Raw genomic sequence first — 27,379 nt, forward strand, 5'->3', positions numbered from 1 at the left:
CAGCACCACTGCCCTCCAGCCTGGGAGACAGAGCAAGACTCGTCTCCAAAAAAAAAAAAAAAAATTCCCAACAAATTTGAAAGGACTCAAATCATATAATGTATATTTTCTGATCAGAAATAGTAACTATGGGTAAATATAGAGGAATTACTTTCCTCATATTAAATCTCATTCAAAGCTGGTTGCTTTTCAAAACAAAAATAACAGGTAGGCACAGTGGCTCACGTCTGCAATCCCAGCACTTTAGGAGGCCGAGGCAGGCAGATCACTTGAGGTCAGGAGTTTGAAACCAATCTGGCCAACATGGTGAAACCCCGTCTCTACTAAAAATACAAAAATTAGCCGAGTGTGGTGGCATGCACCTGTAATCCTAGCTACTCAGTAGGCTGAGACATAAGAATCACTTGAAACTGGGAAGGTGGGGTGGGGGAAGCGGGGGGCAAAGGTTGCAGTGAGCCAACATCATGCAACTGCACTTCAGCCTGGACAACAAAGCGAGCCCCGTCTCAAAAAAAAAAAAAAAAAAAGAGCAAAGCATCGTGGGGTTTAAAACATACACAAAAAGAAAATGCGTGACACGAGCTAGGCACGGTGGCTCACACCTGTAATCCCAGCACTTTGGGAGACCAAGGTGGGTGGATCATGAGGTCAGGAGTTGAAGACCAGCCTGGCCAAGATGGTGAAACCCTGTCTCTAGTAAAAATACAAAAATTAGCTGGGCGTGGTGGCGGGCACCTGTAATCCCAGCTACTCACTCAGGAGGCTGAGGCAGAAAATTGCTTGAACCTGCGAGGTGGAGGTTGCAGTGAGCCGAGATCGCGCCACTGTACTCCAGCCTGGGTGACAGAGGGAGACGCCGTCTTAATAAAAGAAAAAAAGAAAAAAGAAAGTCCATGACACCAACAGCCCTAAGACAGCAGAGAAGTGGTATCAACTGTTACAAAGTCTTAGCACACTCCTGAAGTAATAACATAGTGTACCTTCAAGTGATATTAATAAGTTTAAAGATGTTTACCAGAAGCCCTAAGGCAAACATGAATGAAATAATAAAAGAGAGAAGCAGAACAAAGTGTTACAGCAAATCAGCCCCCCACCCAAAAAAAAATCACTCCATTAACACACAAGGAGGCAGAAAAAGAAGATAAAAGGAAAGCTGGAATGGCTGTATTCACATCAGACAAAACAGATTTCTGAAGAATACTACCAAGATAAAAACAGTCTCTTTACAAAGATAAAGGGTCCATTCATCAAGAGGACCTAACGAGCCAAAGCATTTGTGTACCTAATATAACATCACTTCAAAATACATGAAACAGAAAAAAGACAAAAATGCAAAGAAAAATAGACATTCAAAATTATATTTGGAGATTTCAATTTACCTCCCTTAATAATTGATAAATCAGACAGAATCAGTAAAGACACAAAAGAACTGATTATCAACCAACTTGACCTAATGAGATTTATAGACATTCCACCCAACCAGAGAAAAATACATATTCTTCTCAAATACACACAAAACATTTACCAAGACAGAGCATATTCTGGGATATATAACAATTCTTAATAAATATGAAAGCACTCAAAGCATATAAAGTATTATTCAGAATAGCTGAGACACAGCATCAATCTAGGTGTCTATCATTGGGTGAATAAAGAAAATATGGGAGGCAGGTATACATATACATTTATTTAAATGGACTATTATTCCTATTATTCATCTTAAAAAAAGAAAATCCTGTTATTTGCAACATGACACAAACTGGGAAGGACCTTATGGTAAGTGAAATAAGCTAGGCGCAGATGGACAAAAACTGATCTCACTTTTTCAGATGTGGAATCTAAAAAAAATCAAAGCTCAATGAAGCAGAGAGTAGAATGGTGGTTGTCAGGGATTGGGGGTAAGGGAAAAGGGGAGCTGTTGCTCAAAGGGTATAAAGTTTTAGCTATGCAGGATGAATAAGTTCTGGAGATCTAATGCACAGCATGATGACTATAGTTAATAATATAGTGTTACAGACTTGACATTTGCTAAAAGAGGCGATCTTAAATGCTCTCGCTGCACATAAAAAAAGTAGCTGTGTGAGGTGATAGATATGCTAGTCAGCTTGATGGTGGTAATCATTTCACAATGTATATGCATCTCAAAACATCACACAGTACATCTTAAATGTATATGCTTTTTATATCAACCATACCTCAATAAAGCTGGGGGGAAAACTACTTAATGTAAAAAAAAAAAAAAAATCATATGAGGTATATTTTTCTGACCAGTAAGAAATTAAATTAGAAATCAACAGCAGAAATATCCTTGCAAAACCCCAAAATACTTGCAAACTAAGTAACACATTTCCAATAACCCCTGGGTCAGAAAGAAATAAAAAAGCAAACTTAGAAATTATTTTGAGCTAAATGAAAATGAAAGCACAACATATCTAAATGTATGAGATACAGCTAATGCACTACTTTTTTTTAATTTAATTTTTTTTTTTTTTTTTTTTTTTGAGACAAAGTCTCGCTCTGTCACCCAGGCTGGAGTGCAGTGGCACGATCTCGGCCCACTGCAGATTCAAGCAATTATCTGCCTCAGCCTCCCGAGGGAGCAGCTGGGATTACAGGTGCCCACCACCACATTCGGCTAATTTTTGTATTTTCAGTAGAGATAGGGTTTCACCATCTTGGCCAGGCTGGTCTTGAACTCCTAACCTCATGATCCACCCGCCTCGACCTCCCAATAATACACTATTTAGAGGGACATTTACAGAGCTAAACACCTATGTTAGAAAAGATTAAGGGTCTCAAGTAAATGACCTTGGCTTTCACCTTAATAAAGTATAAAATAAGGCCAGGTGTGGTGGCTCACACCTGCAATCCTACCACTTTGGGAGGCCAAGGAAGGCAGATCACTTGAGCCCATGAGTTTGAGGCCAGCCTGGCCAACACGGTGAAACCCCACCTCTACTAAAAATACAAAAAGTTAGCTGGGCATGGAGTGCACCTGTAATCCCAGTTACTTGGAGAGGTAAGGCACAAGAAAGGCCTGAACCTGGAAGATGGAGGTTGCAGTGAGCCAAGATCATGCCACTGCACTCCAGCCTGGGCATCAGAGCAAGACTCCATCTCAAAAAAAAACAAAACAGTATGAAATAAGAGCAAATCAATCCCAAGGTAAGCAAAAGAAAAAGAAATAATAAAGGTCACATGGAAATCAATGCAACAGAAAACAAAAAAATAGAAAATTAATAAGGCCAAAGATGTTTTTTAATATTGATAAAGTTGGAAAACTAGCCACAATGATTAGTTTAAAAAAGAAAGATGACACCAGTTACCAATATGAAGAATGAGCAATGTGAAATTATTATAGATTCTACAGATATTTTTAAAATAAGGGATTAGGCAGGGTGTCGTGGTTCACGCCTGAAATCCCAACACTTTGGGAGGCCAAGGTGGGTGGATCACCTGAGGTCAGGAATTCGAGACCAGCCTGGTCAACATGGCAAAACCCCATCTCTACTAAAAATACAAAAAATTAGCCGGGCGTGGTGGCGATGGCCTGTAATCCTAGCTACTTGGGAGGCTGAGGCAGAAGAATTGCTTGAACCCAGGAGGTAGAGGTTGCAGTGAGCCAAGATCACACCATTGCACTCCAGCCTGGGCAACAGAGCAAGACTCTTGTCTCAAAAAAAAAAAAAAAAAAAAAAAAAAGCAGGCGGATTATTACAAAAGTTTTATGCAAATAAATCTGTCAACTTAGGTGAAATAGCTAAATTCCTAAAAAGACAAAAAGCTCACTCAAGGAAAAACAGATAAACAGAATAGGCTTGTATCCACAAAAGAAACTAAATATGTAGTTAAAATCGTTTTCAACAAGAATACTCCAGGTCCAGAGGGAACACTGCCCAATATAGTCAATAAAACCAGCATTACACTGACACCAAAACCAGACAAAGGCATTACAAGAAAAGAAAACCACAGCCCAATAGCACTCAAGAGTACAGAAGCAAAAATTTCTAATACACACACAAACCAATGTAATTCACCATATTAATAGACATATATATACATACACACACACACACATATATGAACATTTCAACAAATGCAAAAAAGCGTTTGATAAAATTCATCATCCATTCCTGATAAGAACACTCAGCAAACTAAGTGGTATAACCACTTTGGAAAACAACTTGGCAGGTTCTTCTAAAGTCAGACAGACACCTACCACATGACCTATCCATTCTGCACAGAGGTATTTACCCAAAAGAAATAAAAGCATATGACCATACAAAGATTTGCATACCAATGTTCTCATGGGATCTGTAATAGCCAAAACCTAAAAACAACCCACATTTCCATCAACATGTGAACACATAAACAAAATGTGTAACAATAGAAACTACTCAGCAATAAAGAGTGAACTACTTTTACATGCAAAAACATGAATGAATCTCAAAATAATTATGCATAGTAAAACATCCCAGACCAAAAAAAAATAGTAAATACTATATGACTCCATTTATATAAAAATTTAGAAAATTTAAACTAATCTCTAGGGACAGAAACCCTAAGGACAGGGGACAGGAGGGAGGGATTACGTAGGAAAATGAAGAAATTTGGCATGGGGAGAGGGGATGGTTCATTATCTTGAATGTGTTGATGGTCACCTGGGTATACATCTGTGTCAAAACTTACAAAAATTCTCTTCTTTAATTATGTACAAATAACTTTACGTCAGAAAAGCTCTTAAGAGTAGGACAGTGGTGGCAGTTGTACAATGTGAGTGTACTTAATGCTACTGAATTATACACTTAAAAATGGTTAAAATGGTCAATTTTATGTTATGTTTACTTTATCATGATAAAAAAAGGACTAAAAGAAAAACAGCAGGTTTACCAAACTAAAACATGATAGTGATTATCACCAGTAAGATGAGTCAGAAATCCATACATGCGGGCTATTTACTTCTTTGGCATATGCTACAGTTTAATGAAATTGAATTTAAAGCATTTTATAAGCTGTTACCTGTGAGATATGATTGATGGAAGACTCCATTCTCCGAAGCTGAGAGGCTTGGATATCCAGCAATTGGAGTACATTGTTGGCCAATGCATTTATTTGATAAGCAACACTAGCTAGAGATTGTGTTGTATAGGCTTTGGTCTCTTCTAAAGCTTTCCTCTTGTCTGTAGCCTGAAATAAGAACAAAAACAACAAATACTTATTTAGATTAACATGCATTAAACATATATTCTACAGAAAGGCAAAGTTATATTATTTTAATAGAGAAGCTCAATAAAAAATAAAAAATTTAAAAAAAAACCTCGCTGTACCCATATGATAGTCTCAGGATACTACATTAAGCCATGGCAGAAATCCCCATGTGCCAGCTGGGAACCACTCTCTCCTCAATAGCTCATCCACTAGAGGGGCCACTAACTGTAGTCACAGTATCAGAGACACACTGCACCAATTGGTTCTCCTTGCCTAGACCATTTCCATCACCAATTCACTGCATTACATCCTAAGGACTTTACTGTCAGCCTCAAGCTCCCAATCCACTTACAATGAAATGGATTAAATCCAATCTGCCTTATATTCCTGTGCCCACTAACCACCATCAGAAATCCAACCTCCTTGTTATCTATGATGATTCAAGCCCATCATGCCCCACAAAAACTACTGTGAATCTTACTGCTCCAATTCCTTCCCCACCCACCCCTTCTTCCAAACTCCTATAGATAACTCAGTCCAAAGGCAAGAACTCCTCAAAGAGGAGCAAAGTTAAAAGGTGACAAACTGTATATGGGTGAGAAGGGGAATCAATAACTTATACCAGAAAGAGTAAATATCACTAACATATAATCTAAAAATGAAAAAAAAAAAAAAAAGGCTATCCTACCTACTTACAACTTCAGGAAAATCATTTCTTTCTCTAGGTATCAGTGTCATGAACTCAAGAGACTAAACAAAATGGCCTCATGTCCCTTCCAGTTCTAGACAGAAAAAAAAGGGAACAGAGATCTAACAGAAAGCTCAACAAAAAAGCAATGGAACCACTCTTAACCACTGAAAAGATGTTCAACCTCACTCATTATAGGAAAGAAATGCAAGTGCAAACCAATATGAGATACTGTTTCTCACTCACCCAAATGGCAAATATACAAAAGTCTGATAAGACACTCAGCAAAGCTGTGAGAAAAAACTCCGACTCACTGGTTAGTGATATCCAGCAGTATTACACATAGATTTACTTTCTGACCCAGTAAGCTCACTTTTAGGTATGTATCTCAAAAAATCACTGGCAAAAATACAAAAAGATATGTACACAGTTATTCACTGCAGCACTATCTGTAACAGCAGAAGACTGGAAACAACCCATATGCAGGGGACTGTTTGAATAAGCTATGGTATCTCCACACAATAGAGTATTATACTGCCGTAATAAGGACAAGGAATTCAAGGAATATCTGTTACCATGACTCCATGATCTCCAGAATATTGCTAAGGTGAAAAAAAAAAAAAAAAACCCACACAATGTAGGGAAAAAAATGTGTATAATACACTACTTCTCAACAGAAGGAAATATGAAAATACATGCTTAATTTTTAAAGGAAAGATAAACCTTGACATTAAAAAAAAAAAATCACATGCAGGAGGAGAGGTAATAAATAGGATAGAGAAAACATGGATAGTAGATAGAATCCCTTAAGCGTATCTTGTTTCACAGATTTCTCTTTGGAACCACATATAGGCACACTGCAAAGATACTGCGGTTTTGGCTAGAGACAGTGTATATATAAAAGTTATGTTTATATTATGCTGTAGTCTATTAAATGTGCGATAGTACTATGTCTAAAAAAACTAGGTACATGCCTTAACTAAAAATACTTTATTGCTTAAAAAAGAATGCTAACCATCTTCAGAGCCTTTAGAGAGTCCTAATATTTGTGTGCTGGTGGAGGGCCTTGCCTCCATGTTGATGGTTGCTGACTGATCAGAGTGGGGTTTTTGAAGGTTGGGATAGCTGGGGCAATTTCTTAAAATAAGACAGCAATGAAATTTGCTGCATCTATTGACTTTTCCTTTAACAAGATTTCTCTACAGCATGCAGTATTTGATAGCATTTTACCCTCAGGAGAACGTCTCTCAAAACTGAAATCAAGCCTGGGTGTGGTGGCGGCTTGTACCTGTAATACTGGCCAGTTGGGAGACTGAGGCAGGAGAACTGCTTAAGCCCAAGAGTTTGAGGACAGCCTGGGCAACACAGTGAGAACCTGTCTCCGGAAAAAAAAAAAAAAAAAAAAAAAAAAATCTGGCCGGGAGCAGTGGCTCACACCTGTAATCCCAGCACTTTGGGAGGCCAAGGCGGGAGGATCACCTGAGGTCACGAGTTCGAGACCAGCCCAGTCAACATGGTGAAACCCCGTCTCTACTGAAAATACAAAAACCGGTTGGGCATGGTGGTGTAGGCCTATAATCTCAGCTACTCAGGAGGCTGAGGCAGGAGAATCACTTGAGCCCAGGAGGCAGAGGTGGTAGTGAGCCGAGATCGTGCCACTGCACCCCAACTTAGACAACAAGAGCAAAACTCTGTCTCAAAAAAAAAAAATTGTTTTAATGAGTCAATCCTTTCAAGCCTACCAATGTTTTATCAACTAAGTTTATGTAATATTCCAAATCCTTTGTTGTCATTTCAACAAGGTCACAGCATCTTCAGCAGCAACAGTATTCCATCTCAAGAAACTACTTCCTTTATTCACCCATAAGGAGTAACTCATCCATTCAAGTTTTCTTGTGAGATTGCAGCAATTGAGCCACATCTTCAGGCTCCACTTCTAATTCTAGTTCTCTTGCTGTTTCCACCATATCTGCAGTTACTTCCTCCACTGAAGTCTTGAACCCCTCAGCATCATCCATGAGGGTTGGAATAAACTTCTTCCAAAATCCTGTTAATGTTGATATTCTGACCTCCTCCCATGAATTACTAATATTCCTAATGGCATCTAGAATGGTGAATCCTTTCCAGAAAGTTTTCAATTTACTTTTCCCAAGTCCATCAGAGGAGTCACTATCTAAGGCAGCTATAGCCTTATGAAATGTATTTCTCGCCCGGCTAATTTTCTTGTATTTTTAGTAGAGACGGGGTTTCACCGTGTTAGCCAGGATGGTCTCGATCTCCTGACCTCGTGATCCGCCCGTCTCAGCCTCCCAAAGTGCTGGGATTACAGGCTTGAGCCACCGCGCCTGGCCAGGGCGCCTGTAGTCCCAGCTACTCGGGAGGCTGAGGCAGGAGAATGGCGTGAACCCAGGGGGGCGGAGCTTGCAGTGAGCCGAGATCTCGCTACTGCACTCCAGCCTGGGGCACAGAGCAAGACTCCGTCTCAAAAAAAAAAAAAAAAAGAAATGTATTTCTTAAATAGTAATATTAGAAAGCCAAAATTACTCTGTGGGGCTACTAAATAATTATGTGTTAGTAGGCATGAAAACAACATTAATCTCCTTATACATCACCATCAGAGCTCTTGGATGACTAAGTGCACTGTCAATGAGCAGTAATATTTTGAATGGAATATTTTTATCTGAGCAGGTCTCAATAGTTGCCTTAAAAGATTCCATAAACTATGCTGTAAACAGATATGCCATCATGCAGGCTTGGTTGTTCTGGTTAAAGAGCACAAGCAGAGCAGATTTAGCATAATTCTAAGGGCCCTAGGATTTTCAGAATGGCAAATGAGCACCAGCTTCAACTTAAAGTCACCAGCTGCATTAGCCCCTAACAAGAGAGTCAGCCTGGCCTTTGAAGGCCAGGCATGGGCTTCTCCTCTCTCCCCTGTAAAAGCCCTAGATGGCATCTTCTCCCAATAGAAGACTGTTTCGTCTACATTGAAAATCTGTCATTAAGTGTAGCAACCTTCAATAATCTTAGCTAGATCTTCTGGGTAACTTGCTGCAGCTTCTCCATCAGCATTTAGTGCTTTACCTTGCACTTTTACATTATAGAGATGGCTGCTTTCCTTAAACCTCATGAACCCATCTCTGCTAGGTTCCAACTTTCCTTCTGTAGCTTTCTCACCTCACCTCTCTCAGCCTTCAGAGAACTGAACAGTTAGGGCCTCGTTCTGAATTAGGCTTTGGCTTAAGGGAATACCGTGGCTAGTTTGACCTTTTTTTGTGTTGGGGGGGAGACAGAGCCTCACGCTGTCGCTCAGGCTGGAGTGCACTGTCACAATCTTGGCTCACTGCAACCTCCACCTCCCGGGTTCAAGACATTCTCCTGCCTCAGCTTCCCAAGTAGCTGGCCTGGCTAATTTTTTGGATTTTTAGTAGAGACAAGATGTCATCATGTTGTCCAGGCTGGTCTGGAACTCCTGACCTCAAGTGATCCGCCCACCTCAGCTTCCCAAAGTGCTGGGATTACAGGAGTGAGCCACCGTGCCCAGCCTGGTTTGACTTTCTATCCAGACCACTAAAACTTTCTCCCTATCAGCAATAAGGTGTTTTTTTTTTTTTTTTTTGAGACGGAGTCTCACTCTGTCACCCAGGCTAGAGTACAATGGAGCGATCTCGGCTCACTGCAAACTCCGCCTGTTGGGTTCAAGCAATTCTCCTGCCTCAGCCTCCCGAGTAGCTGGGACTACAGTCATGAGCCACCATGCCCGGCTATTGTTTGTATTTTTATTAGAGACGGGGTTTCACCATGCTGGCCAGGCTGGTCTCGAACTCCTGACCCTTGTGATTCCACCCACCTGGGCCTCCCAAAGTGCTGGGATTACAGGCATGAGCCACCGCGCCCGGCCGGCTTTTCTCTTTCTTATGATTCACGTGTTCAGTGGACTAGCCCTTTTAATGTCCTTCAAGAACTTTTCCTTTGCATTCACAAGTTAGCTAATGTTTGGAGCAAGAGGCTTAATGTTCGGCCTATCTCAGTTTTTGACTTGCCTTCCTCGCTAAGCTCCCATTTGTAGTTTTTTATTTTAAATGAGAAACATGCAATCCTTTCACTTGAACACTTAGAGGACAACATAGGGTAATGAATTGGTCCAATTTCAACATTGCTGCATCTCAGGCAATAGGGAGGCTCAAAGAGAGGGAGAGCCAGAGGGAATGGTCGGTTGGTGGTACAGTCAGAACACACAATTATTAAGTTCACCATCTCACATGAGTGCAGTTTGTGGTGCCCCAAAACGATTACAGTCATAACATCAAATATCACCATAACAGACACAGTAATAATAAAAAGGTGTGAAATATTTTAAGAATTACCAAAATATGACAGAGACATACTGTAAGCACATGCCCTTACAAAAATGGCACCAATAGACTTGCTCGATGCAAGGTTGCCACAAACCTTCAATTTGTAGAACACGCAGTCTGCAAAGCGCATTAAAGCAAAGCCCAATAAAGAGAAGTATGCCTGTAAATAATTCAATTATAAAACAAAATTTAAATTTAAAAAGGAATTACACCAAAGTAAAGGTAAATTAATCAAATTAGCCTAACTGTGCATCCAATTAGCGGTCTTAACCAGAGAGAAAGCACTCTAGAAGTGGCTTCAAAGCACAGTAATTCGATTGTACATTCTTAATAGGATTTACCATTAGAACAAAAGTAATCGAAAGAGGGGAAGGAAAAACTAAAAAAAAAAAAAAAAAAAAAAAAAAAAAAAAAAAATTGTTTTTAGTCTCTTTATTGCTGGTGTTAGTACTGAAATTATTACCCTGATACTGTTATTTGCATAGGGTGGGATATAGCAAATCATTAATTAAGTCATTGAGAACTGAGATTTGGGGCATGGTTCAAAACAGATTCTGACATAAGAAAAGCCAGGTTAAGAAAGAATCCTATAGTTCTAGACTTAAACTAAAAGCACCAGTTTAAACCTAAAATGTATTTATCATATCATATCTTAATATCCCAGCTCTGTCCAATGAAAAGATCTAAGAATAAAGACTGTCTAGTAGCCATGGAGCACCACCCGTTATCCGTATAGTGATGCACCTAAAACAGGCTCTATATCAAAAGGTACCTGGTTACAATACGGTGACTATAGTTAACAGTAACATATTGTATACTTGAAAATTGCTGAGAGTAAATTTTAAGGTTCTCACCACAAAAAGAAAGTATGTGAAGCAAGGTATGTTAGCTTAACTTAGACATTCCACAATGTATGCACATTTCAAAAAATATTGTACACCATAAATAAATACAATTTTTATGTGTCAATTTAAGTAAATAAACAACAAAACAAAAAAGCCACAAAGGAATTTTCTAGCATCATGTCCAAAGGGCTCAATGTAAGGATCAATGAGGATCATAACTGCGATGGAAAGAAACACACAAAATGTTTACATTTAAGACTTCATAACAATATTAAAAAGTTAAAAAAAACAAACCAAAAAGTCACTAGCAACTTTTGTAGGATGCTATGGATCATCTCATTTTTTTCTTGGATGAGGAAGGGAGGTCAGCTTTAATATTAAGTATGAAGTGCATACATTAAAATTGTTAAACTTTCAGCGTACAATTCAATGTGCTTTGATAAATGGGTACAGTAGTATAACCACCAAGATAAAGAACATTTCCCTCATAACTCCCTCCCCATCCTCTGGACCCTGGAAAAAACTGACTTCTCTTCTGTCACAACAGTTTTGCCTTTTCTAGAGTTTCATATAAACGGAATTGAAAGCTATAGTCTTCTGTATCTGGCTTCTTCCACTTAGCAGAATGCCTTTAAGATTCATCCTTGTTACCGCTAAGTAGTATTCTATTGTACGGATGTATCACAATTTGTTTCTCCATTTATCAGCTCATGGACATTTGGGTTGTTTCCAGTTCTGGGCTACTATGAATATTTGAGTAGAAGGTCTTTGTGTGGATATATGTTTTCATTTATTTTGGGTAATACCTAAAGATAACAACTGTTGAGTCACATGGTAAGTTAAGTGTACATTTAACATTGTAAGAAACTACCAGTTGGGCATGGTGGCTCATGACTGTAATCTCAGCATTTTGGGAGGTCAAGGTGAGAGGACTGCTTAAGCTCAGGAGTTCGAGACCAGCCTGAGCAACATAGTGAGATCCTGTCTCTACAAAAATAAAAAATCAGATAGGCCTGGTAGCATGTGCCTGTGGTCCCAGCTACTTGGGAGCTTGAGGTGGGAGGATCAGTTGGGCCAGGGAGGTTGAGGCTGCAATGAGCTGTGACTGCACCGCTACACTCCAAGTCTGAGCAACAGAACAAGACCCTGTCTCCTTTTAAAAAAAAAAAAAAAAAGGAAGAAAGAAAAAGAAACCACCAAACTATTTTACAAAAAACAGAAACAATATTATTTGTCATTCTCACTAGAAACTTATGAAAATTCTAGTGCCCCACATCCTTGACAACACTTGGTATGGTCAGTCTTTTTAATTTTAAATATTCTAGTAGGTATATAACGATATCTCATTATGGTTTTAATTTCCATTTTGCTATCAAATCACAATGTTTTCAAGTGCTTATGTGGCGTCCATTTCTTCCTTGATAAAATGTTCAAATATTTTACCCATTCTGTAATTTTAGAGACAGAGTCTTTCTCTGTACCCAAGGCTGGAGGGCAGTGGCACAATCACAGCTCACTGCAGCCTTGATCTCCTGGGTTCAACGGATCCTCCCACCTCAGCCTCCTGAGTTGCTGGGACTGACAACAGTCTAATAACCCCACTTACATAACAAAACAAGGGTCTCATGTGCATGTTTTTAAGTTTTCTACCATTTTGTTTCCACGTCTTTAAATCTCCTCCCATTCTTTCTAGAAATGTCACATCTGTCACACCATATTTGTCTAACATTTAACTTACCTCTAATCCAAACCTATACCCAAATTTCTCCAACTTCCAAAAAAAAAAAAAAACCTTTCTGTGGCCAGGCATGGTGGCTCACGTCTGTAAGCCCAGCACTTTGGGAGGCCCAGGCAGGTGGACGGCTTAAGGTCAGGAGTTCAAGAGCAGCCTGGCCAGCATGGTGAAACCCCATCTCTACTAAAAATACAAAAATTAGCCAAGAGTGGTGGTGGGCACCTATAATCCCAGCTACTCGGGAGGCTGAGGCACGAGAATCGCTTGAACCCAGGAGGCAGAGGTTGCAGTGAGCCGAGATAGTGCCACTACACTCCAGCCTGGGCGACAAAGTGAGACTCTGTCTCAAAGAAAAAAAAAAAAATCTCTTTACGTATGTTTTATTTTATTCCATATGATCTAAGATCTAATCAAAGATTGTTCACAGCTGTTGACAGCCATATTTCTATTTCGTATCCTTAAATATAGAACACACTCCCAACCCTGACCCTTTTTTCCTTTCAAAACATAGAAATTATTTTTAAAATCCAGGCATCTTGTAAAAAATCCTACAACCGGGATTTATCTGATTGTTTCCTCATGATTAGATTCATATTGAACATTGTGGCAAGAATACTATATATTAATAGTTGATGCTGTGAACTTCCCATTACAAATAATGGAACATCTAAAATAACGTTGCACAGCTATTTCCAGAGTTTTCTTCCCATTATTTTCTTCCAAGCTGCCAACACCAATTCTGCAAATGCTGATGAAGCTAATTTATTGATTTTACCAGAAGATGTCAAAAAAATGTTTTACGACAAAAACTTGGCTTCTATCCTATCCTCCAATGGTCCTTAAATGGTTTGTTGTTCAAAAGGTTAAGGGTGCAATAATCCAGTTAAGCCACAAGGAAAAACAACCAAATTCACATAAGCACAAACAATGACAAATATGCCATGACCGCTGACTGGCTGATGACTTTTTAAGGACATGATTACTTGTAAAATGTTTCCCAATTTCAGAGATACTAAGTAGGGGAGGGGCAGTTACTAGAATTCATGAAATACAGTATACAAGAAACAGTTCTCGATTTAAGGCCTTTTAAAAAATAAAGTATGTTAACACCAATGGAAAGGATTTAAAATCTCAGGTTTTAATACCTGTGGCAAGAAGAATATTATACACTATAAAGTACACAAAAACAAACATCTACTTTGCTGAAGGCCAACAAACGCTTTGGTTGGTTACAGACCTGAGAAACCTTCCAGGGAGAATCCATAATCACTTCATGGAGAGAGAGGAGAGGATCGGGGAAAAAAGAGCACATGGGCCAAATGCTGGTTCATTACTGACAAATAATCTATCACAGTACAGTCATGGGGACTAGGGCATACATATATGCAATGCCTAGCTACCACTAAAAGGATCTCATTTTCTCCAACAGAATGCCTATTCCAATCAAAGTGAAAACTAAAAAGAAATCCTACCAGGTTATGGCAAGTATCCAGCAAAAAAAATAAGTTTTTTTGCCTAACAATTCAGGTTGAGACCTTTCATTACAAGCTTTAACGCAGCTTCCCTACCGCCTCCCACTTACACAACTGCCAAGGGCTCTGGGAGCCCGTTCATTCCCAGCAACGTCTAGAGAAGCCTCTGCTGCCTGTGGTGTCATACAGTTGTGACTGACAGGAATGCCAGCTGGGGCGTACTCTCTTCTTTAACAGGAGAGCAACACAGAACAATCAACTGCTAACATACATATTCAGTATACAGAATTCCAAGTTCAACCATAATGCAGAGTATTTTTAAACCTTTTCACTTCAATCTGCATCCCCAGAACATTCCCAATAACTAGATAATTAGCCTCTGAAATTTTAAGTTTGACCACAGCTATAGCCTAAGACAATGACGCTTTCCCCAAACTAATTCTTTTACCATCCTACGCCATACTACAAGGCTTATATTTCAAAAACAGTCTTACTACAAAACCTGAAAAACCCCAGCTCTAGAAAGAACTACATTCAAACACATAATCTGTTAAATACTTAAGTATTACTAATAGAAAACAGCTCATATTAGCCCAAAACATTCGCTTCCTTCCATTAACTCCTTCCATGTTGACAAGTTATCTTCTCATATAATTTTAATTCTTCTTAAAAGGAATTATGTAGCAAGAGCCATGATGATCAAGAATATAGCTTGGGCAAATACTATCATGTACTACTAAAAAATACAATCAGATAATGTATATCACAAAATTTAAATATATATATGTGTGTGTATATATATACATACACACACATACTTCACTACAAGAAATTCACCCAAAAGAAATAAATGGCCAAATGCGAAAAATCTGTATGTTCAAGGATGTTCATGCCACCTTTATTTACAACACCAAAAAAACTAGAAGAGATCTGAATAGCCAATGACAAATTATTTAAAAATTAATATACTGGGGTCGGGTACGGTGGCTCACGCCTGTAATCCAGCACTTTGGGAGGCCAAAGTGGGTGGATACCTGAGGTCAGGAGTTCGAGACCAGCCTGGCCAACATAGTGAAACCCCGGCTCTGCTAAAAAAAAAAAAAAACAAAAATTACCCGGGCATGGTGGCACACGCCTGTATTCCCAGCTACTCAGGAGGGTGAGGCAGGAGAATTGCTTGAACCCGGAAGGTGGAGGTTGCAGCGAGCTGAGATCACACCACTGCACTCCAGCCTGGGTGACAGAGAGAGACTCCATCTCAAAAAAAAAAAAAAAAAAAGAAAGAAAGAAAGAAAAGAAAAAAACATAATATACTGGAATATCATCTAGTCAATAAAAAATGACAACCTCAAAAGCACAGGCAACAAAGCAAAAATAGTCAAATGGAATTACATAAAGCTAAAAAGCTTCTGCACAAGAAAGGAAATAATCAACAAAGTAAAATGACAACCCACAGATGGGAGAAAATATTTGCAAACTATCCATCTGACACAGGACTAATAATCAGAATATATAAGGAGCTCATACAATGCAACAGCAAAAACCAAATAATCCAAAAAGAAAATGGCAAAAGATCTGAACAGATACTTGTAAAAAGAAGACATACAAAACACATACACACATACGCACACACACACATACACACACAAGAAGACATACAAATGGCAAACAGGTATGTGAAAAAATGCTCAACATCATTAATCAGAGAAACACAAATCAAAACCACAATGCAACAGACCAGGCACGGTGGCTCACGCCTGTGATGCCAGCACTTTGGGAGGCCAAGGCAGGCGGATCACCTGAGGTCAGGAGTTCGAGACCAGCCTAGGCAACACAGTGAAACCCTGTCTCTACTAAAAATACAAAAAGTAAGCCGGGTGCAGTAGCTCAAGCCTGTAATCCCAGCCCTTTGGGAGGCCAAGGCAGGCAAATCACTTGAGGTTAGGACTTCGAGAACAGCCTGGCCAACATGGTGAAACCCCACCTCTACTAAAAATACAAAAATTAGTCAGGTGTGGTGGCACTCACCTGTAATCCCAGCTACCCAAGAGGCTGAGGCATGAGAATCACCTGAACCCAGGAGGCAGAGGCTGCAGTGCCATGCACTCCAACCTGGGTGACAGAGCGAGACTCCATCTCAAAAAAATTTTTTAAAAAACCACAATGCAATATCATCTCACCCCCAGTTAAAATGGCTTATATCAAAAAGACAGGCAATAAAGGATGCTAGAGAGGACGTGGAGAAAGGGGAACACTTGTATCCTGTTGGTTGAAATGTAAATTAGTACAGCCACTATGAAGAATGGTATGAAGATTCCTCAAAAAAACTAAAATTAGTCAGGCACAATAGCTCACACCTGTAATTCCAGCACTTTTGGAGACCCAAGCGGAAGGATCACTTGAGTTCAGGAGTTCAAGACCAGCCTGAGCAACACAGCAAGACCTCATCTCTACAACAAATTTAAAAACTAGCAGGCTGTGGTGGTGCACACCTGTGGTCCCAGCTACTTGGGAGGCTAAGATGGAAGGATCACTTAAGCCCAGAAGGTTGAGGGTCTAATGAGCCATGATCACACCACTGCACTCCAGCCTCAGTGAGAGAGTTAGACCCTGTCGCCATAGGAAAAAAAAAATTATTCTATATCTAATTTTAAATACATACACACAAATGTTCTAAAAGGAAATATATTGATATATGAGTGGTTATTTCTGAGTTGTGAGATATGGGTAATTTTTAATATTCTATTTTTCTGTATCCAACTTTTTCAACAATCATTACTTGAAGGGAAAAAATATTTTTATGGCCAGGTGCGGTGGCTCACACATGTAATCCCAGCATTTTGGGAGGCCAAGGCAGGCGGCTCACGAGGTCAGGAGATGGAGACCATCCTGGCTAACATGGTGAAACCCCATCTCTACTAAAAATACAAAAAAGTAGCCAGGCATTGTGGCAGGCGCCTGTAGTCCCAGCTACTTGGGAGGCTGAGGCAGGAGAATGGCGTGAACCCAAGAGGCGGGGCTTGCAGTGAGCTGAGATCGTGCCACTGCACTCCAGCCTGGGCAAGAGAGCAAGACTCCGTCTCAAGAAAAAAAAAAAAAAATTTACTAAGAATTTTTTTTTTTTTTTTTTTTTTTTTTTTTGGAGACAGGGTCCAGGCTAGAGTGCAGTGGCACAATTACGGCTCACTGCAGCCTTGAAATCCTGGGCTCGAGGGATCCTCTCAAGTAGCTGGCACTATAAGCATACACCACCACGCCTGGCAGTTTTTGTATTTTTTGTAAAGACTGGATCTCACCATGTTGCCCAGTCTGGTCTCGAACTCCTAAGCTCAAGGAATCCTCCTGCCTCAGCCTCCTAAACTGCTAGGATTACAGGCATGAGCCACTGTGCCCAGTCCATTTTTACTGAGAATTTTAATGACATGGATAATTCTCTTCATAGTATCTTTTTTTTTTTTTTTTTTTTTTGAGACAGAGTCTTGCTCTGTCACCCAGGCTGGAGTGTAGTGGCGCAATCTCGGCTCACTGCAACCTCTGCCTCCCGGGTTCAAGCGATTCTCCTGCCTCCGCCTCCCGAGTAGCTGGGACTACAGGCGTGAGCCGCCACACCTGGCTTTTTGTATTTTTAGTAGAGACGGGGTTTAACCATGTTAGCCAGCCTGGTCTCGAACTCCTGACCTCAGGCAATACACCCACTTCAGCATCCCAAAGTGCTAGGATTACAGGTGTGAGCCAATGTGCCTGGACTCTTGATAGTATCTTAATGGAAAAGAACAACATATATTTGTGTAAACAGTGTGACCTAATTTTGTTTGATATAATTAGTACCTGTACAAACTAATATGCCAATGAGAAGATAACGCATGTAAATAGTTGGATTATGAGTGATTTATGTTTTCATCCTTTCCCTCTTGTGACATTTTCCAAATGATCCACAATAACCATGTAACATTTTTGTTGCAACCATCTTGCAGATACCAGGAGACTAAGAATAAGGCTAACAGTACCTCCCTACCACTCCACCAAAAATGAGGATGAAAATGTAAAGAATGTGAATCCTTGATGATACTGAGCTGAAGAATTAACCCTAACCCTAACACTAAATTCCTACCTTGGAATTTGTTACATGAAATAGTAAATGTTCCTTACTGTTTAAGTTAACTGAGTTGTATTACTTATAGCCAAATGCATCCTAAATGATTTAACTTTTATATGGGAGGAGAAAGTACTTTCATAAAAAGGGTCTTGGCTAAACCAGAAAGTAACAATTTACAGTAATACCCCCCTAGTTACATAGACAAAAGATCTACTAAGATAATTCTCAAATTGCTGAGGCTGTTTTCTAAACTAGTCCAGGAATTTACAGCTGGTTGTGTTACTCATTAAAATGTTACCTGAGAAATCACTCTAGTTGGCCTTTCCCACAAGGAAATTATATTTTAATCTGTAGTAGTCGGCTTGGGCTGCCATTAACAAAATACCACTGCATGGCTTCAACAAGAGAATAGTTCTGAAGGGCAGGAAGTCCACAATCAAAGTTCCAGTAGGGTGTGGTTCTAGCAAGGGATTTCTTCCTGGCTTGCAGACAGCTACCTTCTCGCTGTGTCCTCACATGGCAGAGAGAGACCAATCTCTGTTGTGACTTCCTCTTTTATAAGTACACTAGTTCTGTGGGATCAGGGCTCCGGCCTTACGACCTCATTTAACCTCCTTATTCACCTCCTTAAAGGCCCTAGCTCCAATACAGTCACATGGTGGGGGAGACGGGTTTGAGGCTTCAACGTAAGGATGGCAGGGGGACACAACTCTATTCACAATTAGAATAATCTTTAACTTTAAACATTAGGAAATGATGTCTTCTTACAAATACCCAAAATATATACTTGACAGCAATACTGTTAACAGTTACATATAATTAGGATTTAATTTTCTTTTTTTGGTGTTTCTGTTTTTGAGACAGAGTCTCATTGTGTTGCCCAGGCTACACTGCAGTGGTGCGATCCATCTTAGCTCACTGCAACCTCTGCCTCCAAGGTTCAAGCGATTCACATGCCTCAGTCTCTTGAGTAGCTGGGATTACAAGTGTGTGCCACCACACTCAGCTAATTTTTTAGTATTTTTAGTAGAGATAGGGTTTCCTCATGTTGCCCAGGCTGGTCTCAAATTCCCGGCCTCAAGTGATCCACCTGCCTCAGCCTCCAAAAGTGCTGGGATTACAGGCATGAGCCACCACACCCAGCTTAGTTTTCAAAGCATTTTCACAGTAACCTAAGCAGATATCTTGGTTTCACAGATGAAGGCACCGATACTGATCTTTACACAGTTCTTAATTTTTTTTTTTTTTTTTTTTTTTTTTGAGACAGAGTCTTGCTCTGTCACCCAGGCTAGAGTGCAGTGGCACGATCTCGGCTCGCTGCAACCTCTGCCTCCTGGGTTCAAGCGATTCTCCCGTCTCAGCCTCCCGAGTAGCTAGGATTACGAGTGCCTGCCACCAAGCCCAGCTAATTTTTGTATTTTTAGTAGAGATGGGGTTTCACCATCTTGGCCGGGCTGGTCTCAAACTCCTAACCTCGTGATCTACCCACCTCAGCCTCCCAAAGTGCTGGGATTACAGGCGTGAGCCACTGCGCCTGGCCAACTCTTAATCTTTCATATGCATCTGAGGTATGGGAACTTCATTTCACCTAATGTTCTAAACATCAGAAGCAGTTTAGGGGAAGGGAAGAGGAAGAAGCAGAAGATAGGGTTCCAAGTAGAATGAAATGAACAGTATCGGTTTAAAGGTGAGTAAGCCTATAACAGTAGACGCAATGGGGGAATATACTACAGGGCTCGAGAAACACTACAGGCCCTTGAAAGCATTTTAGGGAATGTGGATTTCAGTGTACGGCTAGTGGGGAAACACTGAAGAATTTTTAGGAAGAAAAAATATGACTGGTTTTAGGCTTTAGAAATATCACTTCAGGTGCAGTTTTATAAACTAGATTGTGGAAATCAGAGGACACAAAAAAGGAGACAAGGATTCTGTTGTAATATGTATTCTGTGATATCTACACAAGAAAGACAGCTTTAAGTGAAATATCCCACTTAGCCTAGCAAAAAAAGAGGAAAAAGAAATTTGTCGTGGTTAAGTAACTTGCCCAAGATAACACTGCTAGGAAAAATAGAACCACTACGTCTCCCAAAGACCAGTCTGCCACTATGCCACACTGCCTCCATTTATAATTCTAAAAATGAACAAAGTATAATTCTAATGTGGCCTCTAAGATGAACCACTCCAAGTCATCATTAACCACTCTGCAAACCACATGAATTTTAATTCACTGGGAGGGTAAAGAGAGGAGAGTGAGAAAGAAAACGTTCTCAGGATAACTGAGAATGTTTTTGATCTATGAAACAATTGATGTTCTACACATAGGGTTCTATAAATGGAAGAAACAAAAATTAAACATTTAACACATTTCTAGGTTATCCTTCACTGAAGTGACAAAATCACATCTTTAATTCATGCCCACATAAATTTAACTAGCCAGGCATGGTGGCTGACGCCTGTAATCCCAGCACTTTGGGAAGTTGAGGAAAGTGGATTGCTTGAGCTAAGGAGTTCGAGACTAGCCTGGAGAACATGACAAAACCCTGTCTCTACAAAAATATAAAAATTAGCCAGGCATGGTGGCATAAGCCTATAGTCATAGCTACCGGGGAGGCTGAGGTAGGAGGACTGCTTGAGCCCAGGAGTTTGAGGCTGCAGTGAGCCGAGATCACACCACTGCACTCCAGCCTGGGCGACAGCAGGACCCTGTCTCAAAAACAAAAATAAAGAAAAAAAAAAAAAAGGGTAACTTTACTAGGAAATTACTCAAGCAGTATAATGCATCTTTTAACAAACTAATAGGCAGGGTGGTAGTTAACACTGTCACAATCAGCACCACCCTTAACTGACTTGAGAAAAAGTACTTCTGCTTTAAAGAAAAAAAATCGTGCCAGGCTTGGCGGCTCACAACTGTAATCCCAATGCTTTGGGAGGTCAAGGGAGGAGGATCACTTGAGGCCAGGAGTTTGCGAGTAGACAGAGGAACACAGCAAAACCATGTCTCTACAAAAAATAAAAAAATCTTTAAAGTTAGCACTTTAAAGATGGTAAAGACAGTAAAAATGGTAGCATGTGCCTGTAGTCCCAGCTACTTGGAAGGCTGAGGCAAGAGGACTGCTGGAACCCAGGACTTTGAGGCTACAGTGAGCTATGATCACACCACTGCACTCCAGCCAGGGTGACATAGAGAGATCCTGTATCAAAAAAAAAAAAAATTCAAGATTCTATGAATACTAGCAAAAGTACCTTGTCCTACCGATTATATATTTCCTCACTGCTGTAGTTTAGATATTGGTCCCCTCAAACCTCATGTTGAACTATGATCCCCAATGCTGGAGGTAGATCCTAATGGGAGGTGTCTGGATCATGGGGGAGGATCCCTCATGAATGGCTTGGGGTCCTCAGGTAAACTCTTGCTCTATTACTTCCAAAGGGCTGGTTGTTAAAAAGTGTCTAGCACCTCCCCACCTTGCTTCTTGCCAAGAGATCTCTGCAAATGTCAGCTCCCTTCCCTTCAGCTACAAGTGGAAGCAACTTGAAGCCCTCATCAGAAGCAGATGTTGGCACCATGCTTCTTATACGGCCTGCAGAACCATGAGTCAAATAAATTAGCCAGCCTGAAGTATTCCTTTGTAGCAACACAAACAGACTAAGACACTCACTTAAACCAGCTTACAACACAGCTTCACAGAATTAGTCTTAGCTATATCCAGCCTAGTGATTCATTAGTCACATTTTCCAAACTAAAAATCAGGACCAGTATGACACTACCTGACAAATTACGTGTATCCTAATTTCTTAATCTGCTCTGGAAAAGTATAAAAATTATAAAACTGTAAGTATCAATCTCTACTGTAATCAACTGAATTTTCTACATTACTATTCCAAAAAAATTTGAGATGTGAACAGAGGGATATTCTGTTCACACATGTACATTATAAAATAAAAATGAGACAAAAAGATAAAAGTATTATACTAATAAATTATCATATCAGATCCCAGGCAAATAGATAATTTAATCACTTAGAAATCTAACACCAATTAACCGGATACAAAAGCATTTTTAAAAAGGCATTCATCTCAGTATGTGGGCCGTACCAATACAGTTTTGGTCCGTCATCAACCACTACCATTAGATTCTAGCATAGTAATTAAAATTCAGGCTGTAAAATAAAGGTCAAGAAACTATGTCTCTCAGGCCAAATACTTCTCCCCATTTTTGCAAATAACATTTTACTACAACATGGCCACATCCATTCCTTTACATATCATCTATGGTTTTCTTACTACAATAGCAGAGTTGAGTAATTGTGTCAGACCATATGGCATGCAAAGCCTAAAATATTTACTATCTGGCCCTTTACAGGAAACACCTGCCCACTCTTGCTCCAGAAAATTGATTCTGAACTCTAGGTGGACATCAGCACTACCTGGTGAGCTTTTATTCTTTTTATATCAACCACATATTTTATTTCATTTTTTAAATACATTTTATTATATATATTTAAAGCATACAATTTGATGTTATGGGATTCGTATAGAAGGCAAAATGGTTACCTCAGTGAAGCAAATTAACATATATGTCATCCCACATAGTTACTTTTTTTTTTTTTTTTTTTTGGTTTGTTTTTGTGGCAAGAACAGCTAAAAATCTATTCATTTAGCTGGAATTCCAAATATTAGCTACAGTCCTTTTATTAGCTACATGTTATACATTAGATCTCTAGGCTCTTTCATCCTACACTTGCTATTTTGTTACCCCTCACCTACATTTCCCATCCCCCACCCACTTGCTCCTGGTAACCACTCTTTTATTCACTCTGTATATTTGACTCTTCTTTTAAAATTTTTTATAAGATTCCACATATGAGATCATGCAATATTTTTCTCCCTGTTTCTGGCTTATTTCACTTAGCATACTGCCTCCAGGTCATTCATGTTGTGGCAAATGGCAGTATCTGCATTTTAAGGCTGAATAATATTCCATTATATATACATATCACATGTTCTTTATCCATTCATCTATCAGTGGACATTCAGGTTGTTTCCACAGCTTGGCTAATGTAAATAATGCTGCAATGAACATGCGAGTGCAGATATCTTTATAAGGTGGTGATTTCACTTCTTTTGGGTATATGACCAGATAAGGAATTGCTGGGTCATACACTACTTCTATTTTTCATTTCTTTAGCAACCTCCATACTATTTTCCATCATGGCTGCACCAATCCACTCCCACCAACAGTGTACAAGGGGTCCATTTTCTCCACACCCTCGCCAACATTAGTTACCACTTCACTTTTTTATGATAGCCACCCTAAGGGGTGTGAGGTGGCGCCTACAGTGGTTTTGATCTGCATTTCCCCATGACTAATGCTGTTGAGTACCTTTTCATATACCTGTCAGCCATCCTTATGTCTTCTTTGAAAAAATGTCTGTTCAAGTCTTTTGCCCATTCTCTAATCAGATTATTTTTCTATTACTGAATTGTTTGAGTTCTTCATGAATTTTGGATATTAACCCCTTAACAGATCAACGGTTTGCAAATATGTTTTCCCAGACCACAGGTTGTTACATTTTGTTGATTGTTTCCTTTGTTTTGCAGAAGTTTTTCAGTTTGACATCATTCTGTTTGTTTATTTTTTCTTTTATGGCCTAAGTTTTTGGTGTGGAATCCAAAAAAAAAAAAAAAAAAATTCTAGCTGGACACCAGCACTATCTGGTGAATTTTTTAAAAATTCCAGAGCCTGAGAGCCAATCTAACCCTCTCTCCCTAAAAAGATGCCAATTTCATTGGTCTAGGGAAACGCCATTAGCTATTGCTATACCAATACAAAAATGTGTACAGTTAAACAAGAAAATTCAAAATACAAAAATCAGGGTTTTATCACATAATATAAAAGATAAAGGCAAGATGTTAATATACAGACCACAGAGTAATACATAATAAATTAGAGCCACAAGAGGCTAGACGCAGTGGCTCAGGCCTGTAATCCCAGCACTTTGGGAGGCCGAGGACGCTGGATCACAAGGTCAGGAGATCAAGATCATCCTGGCCAACGTGGTGAAACCCCACCTCTACTAAAAATACAAAAATTAGCCAGACATGGTGGTGCACGCCTATAGTCCCAGCTACTCAGGAAGCTGAGGCAGGAGAAATGCTTGAACCCAGGAGGAGGCGGCTGCAGTGAGCCAAGATCCAGCCACTGCACTCCAGCCTGGGAGACAGAGCGAGATTCCGTCTCAAAAAATAAATAAATAAATAAATAATAAATTAGAGCCACAAGTTTGGCTCTGGCTTTTGCATGAATCCACAAAGATAAAGGAAAAAAGATTATATGATTTACAGTATCCATAAGGTCAAATCTTGGTGGGGCCCAGCATGGTAGCTTACGCCTATAACCCCAGCACTCTGGGAGGCTGAGGTGGGCAGATCACCTGAGGTCAGGAGTTCGAGACCAGCCTGGCCAACACAGTGAAACCCTGTCTCCACTAAAAATACAAAAATTAGTCGGGCATGGTGGCATGCACCTGTAGTCCCTGCTACTTGGGAGGCTGAGGCAGGAGAATCGCTTGAACCTGGGAGGTGGAGGTTGCAGTGAACTGAGGCTGAGATCGCACTACTGCACTCCAGCCTGTATGACACAGCGAGATTATTATATTAAAAAAAAAAGTATATATATATATGTGTGTGTGTGTGTGTCTGTGTGTGTGTAGAAGCAAAGCTTTTCCTAAAACTTCCACCTGACTATAAAAGGAATGTATTGCAATTCTCCTCAGTGATGTACGTATTAATATATCACATATTCTTCCCATCTTGCAGCACCGTAACTCCTCACCCAAGAACCAAAAATGAGAGTGGCAGATTTTCATAGAGATAGGACCATGCCGCCTTTCTTCTTCTTCTTTGTGGTAGTGGGGCAAGGTAGGAGAGGCAGGATGGGTGGAAGAAATATACAATTGAGTTGAAAAAAAAAAGGTTATGTATACCACAAGGTATTAATAAGCACTAACAATAAAGCCACTCATGCAAGCAGTCCCCAAGTATGACAATTAGCTCATACAAAAGTGATTGATTCAGACCTATAACTCATTTATCTTATATTTAACCACTCATCCAATGGTTTCCGTTGATTATGCAAAATGTGTCTAGACAAATGAACAGAATATGTCAGGACACAGCAAAAGCACAATTTCATCTTACCAGTGTTAAATTTAAAACACGGTTTCTATTTTCAAATCCGGGAAACACTGACCTGATCTTCTACAGTTTGGTGACAGCAGTTCAAGTATGTTTTTGATTAAGACTTCATCTCCTCCACCTTCCCTTGCACTTGACACTACTCACAGCTCTCTCAAACATGCCTTGCTATCTTTCTGTTTCTACTACCTATATATCCCTTGCCTCCCAATCCCCCTTCCCCTCAACTGTTTACATTAATGACTCGGCTAAACTCATTCTTTAGGAGACACTTGCCCTGAGAACCCCCAAACACTGTACTGTTCCTCAGAATTCTCTCTAAAAGTTCCTTTCAAAGACAGAGCATTTTCAATCCACATGTCATATGTATTCAAAATTTATAAAGACTCTACACATATAAAAATACCAACAATCTATAATGCAGAAGGTTAGAACATCAAAATTAACATCAAAAGACACATGCACCTCATGCCACAAAAGTATACAGCCAGAGAAATTGGAATCCCTTTCCTCTCCTCTTCCCCCTTCCCTTCCCCGTTCTGCCCACACAGCCAGCTAGCAGTCAAGCTTTATTCCTATTCTCCAACCCACTGCTCTGCCAATCAATTCAATTGTGGAGGAGTAAAAGCTGGAAAGTGTCAGAAACCAACTGTGTACTAACGGCTGAAAAAGAGGGGGGTCTATAGATTCACTTCTGTGACTACAAATTACCTTCTGTAGGCGCATTAGCTTTATGCTGGAGGAAAATAGATACCAGTTAAATAAGCCTTCTTTGGATTCTCCTTTTCCCCCCAGCCACCCGTATCTCCTTCACCAAGGCTTGCTGATTCTTCCTTTTCAATCTTACTATAGCTATCTCAATTCATGAAATACTCTTTACAGTGAGACAAATGTGACAGTCCTCTAACTGGTCACTGTCCATCCAGTCTCCTTTCTCCAATCCATCCCGCACCAATTCAAGATGAATCTTCCCAAAGCACATCCTTTGTACAAAAACTGGAAAGGCAGAAAACAAGCATACAGTTTGAGGGGAGAGGATAAAAGCAGTATGGGGAGAAGAAGAGACATTTTAAGTTTGACTTTTAATACAACTGTATTGACTCTTTTACAGGAACATATTACCTAAATGCTTTAAAACAAAAAAATGCTGCTTGACATATTCTATTTCCATAAGCAATCTTCTGACTGCCGTCAAACTAAAATCAAAAACCTTTCAAAAATAACAATTATTTTTCTTCCATACAGAACATTTCCTCATTTAATTATAAATACTATAGACCAATCTTCCTTTTCTTAGATTTAAGGCTTTTCAATGATTTCTACATAGCCTATAAATAATAGAGACACAAGGCAGGGTGTGATGGCTCACGCCTATAATCGCAGCACTTTGGGAGGCCGAGGCAGGCGGATCACCTGAGGTCAGGAGTTCAAAACCAGCCTGACCAATATGACGAAACCCAGTCTCTACTAAAGCTACAAATGCTAGCTGGATGTGGTGGCATACGCCTGTAATCCCAGCTACTCAGGAGGCTGAGACAGGAAAATTACTTCAACCCAGGAGATGGAGGCTGCAGTGAGCCAACATCACACCACTACACTCCAGCCTGGACAACAAGAGTGAAACTCTGTCTCAAAAACAGTAATAATAATAATAATAATAATAATGACATCATACCACCACGCCATAATACCTAGCAGACAGTCTTCCATAGAGTAGGCAATTAACTATTTGTTGAATGAATTTCAGTTCAACAAATCCCAATAGCCTCAAACACTCCTCTTT

The 27,379-nt window shown here is 39.8% G+C and overlaps 1 protein-coding gene across 20 annotated transcripts in view; it reads right to left on the bottom strand.

Moving 5' to 3' along the window:
- ABI1 (abl interactor 1) overlaps window positions 1-27,379 on the bottom strand; it is a 117,949-nt gene that overhangs the window by 75,328 nt on the left and 15,242 nt on the right. For all 20 annotated transcript variants that reach the window (XM_001103797.5, XM_015146661.3, XM_015146659.3 and 17 more), the window contains exon 2: window positions 5,020-5,187. In XM_001103797.5, the coding sequence (XP_001103797.1) occupies window positions 5,020-5,187 (168 nt within the window). The remainder of the gene's footprint in view (window positions 1-5,019; window positions 5,188-27,379) is intronic.

Source organism: Macaca mulatta, chromosome 9 (assembly GCF_049350105.2).
Source record: "Macaca mulatta isolate MMU2019108-1 chromosome 9, T2T-MMU8v2.0, whole genome shotgun sequence".
In the NCBI taxonomy this organism is placed as follows: Eukaryota; Metazoa; Chordata; class Mammalia; order Primates; family Cercopithecidae; genus Macaca; species Macaca mulatta.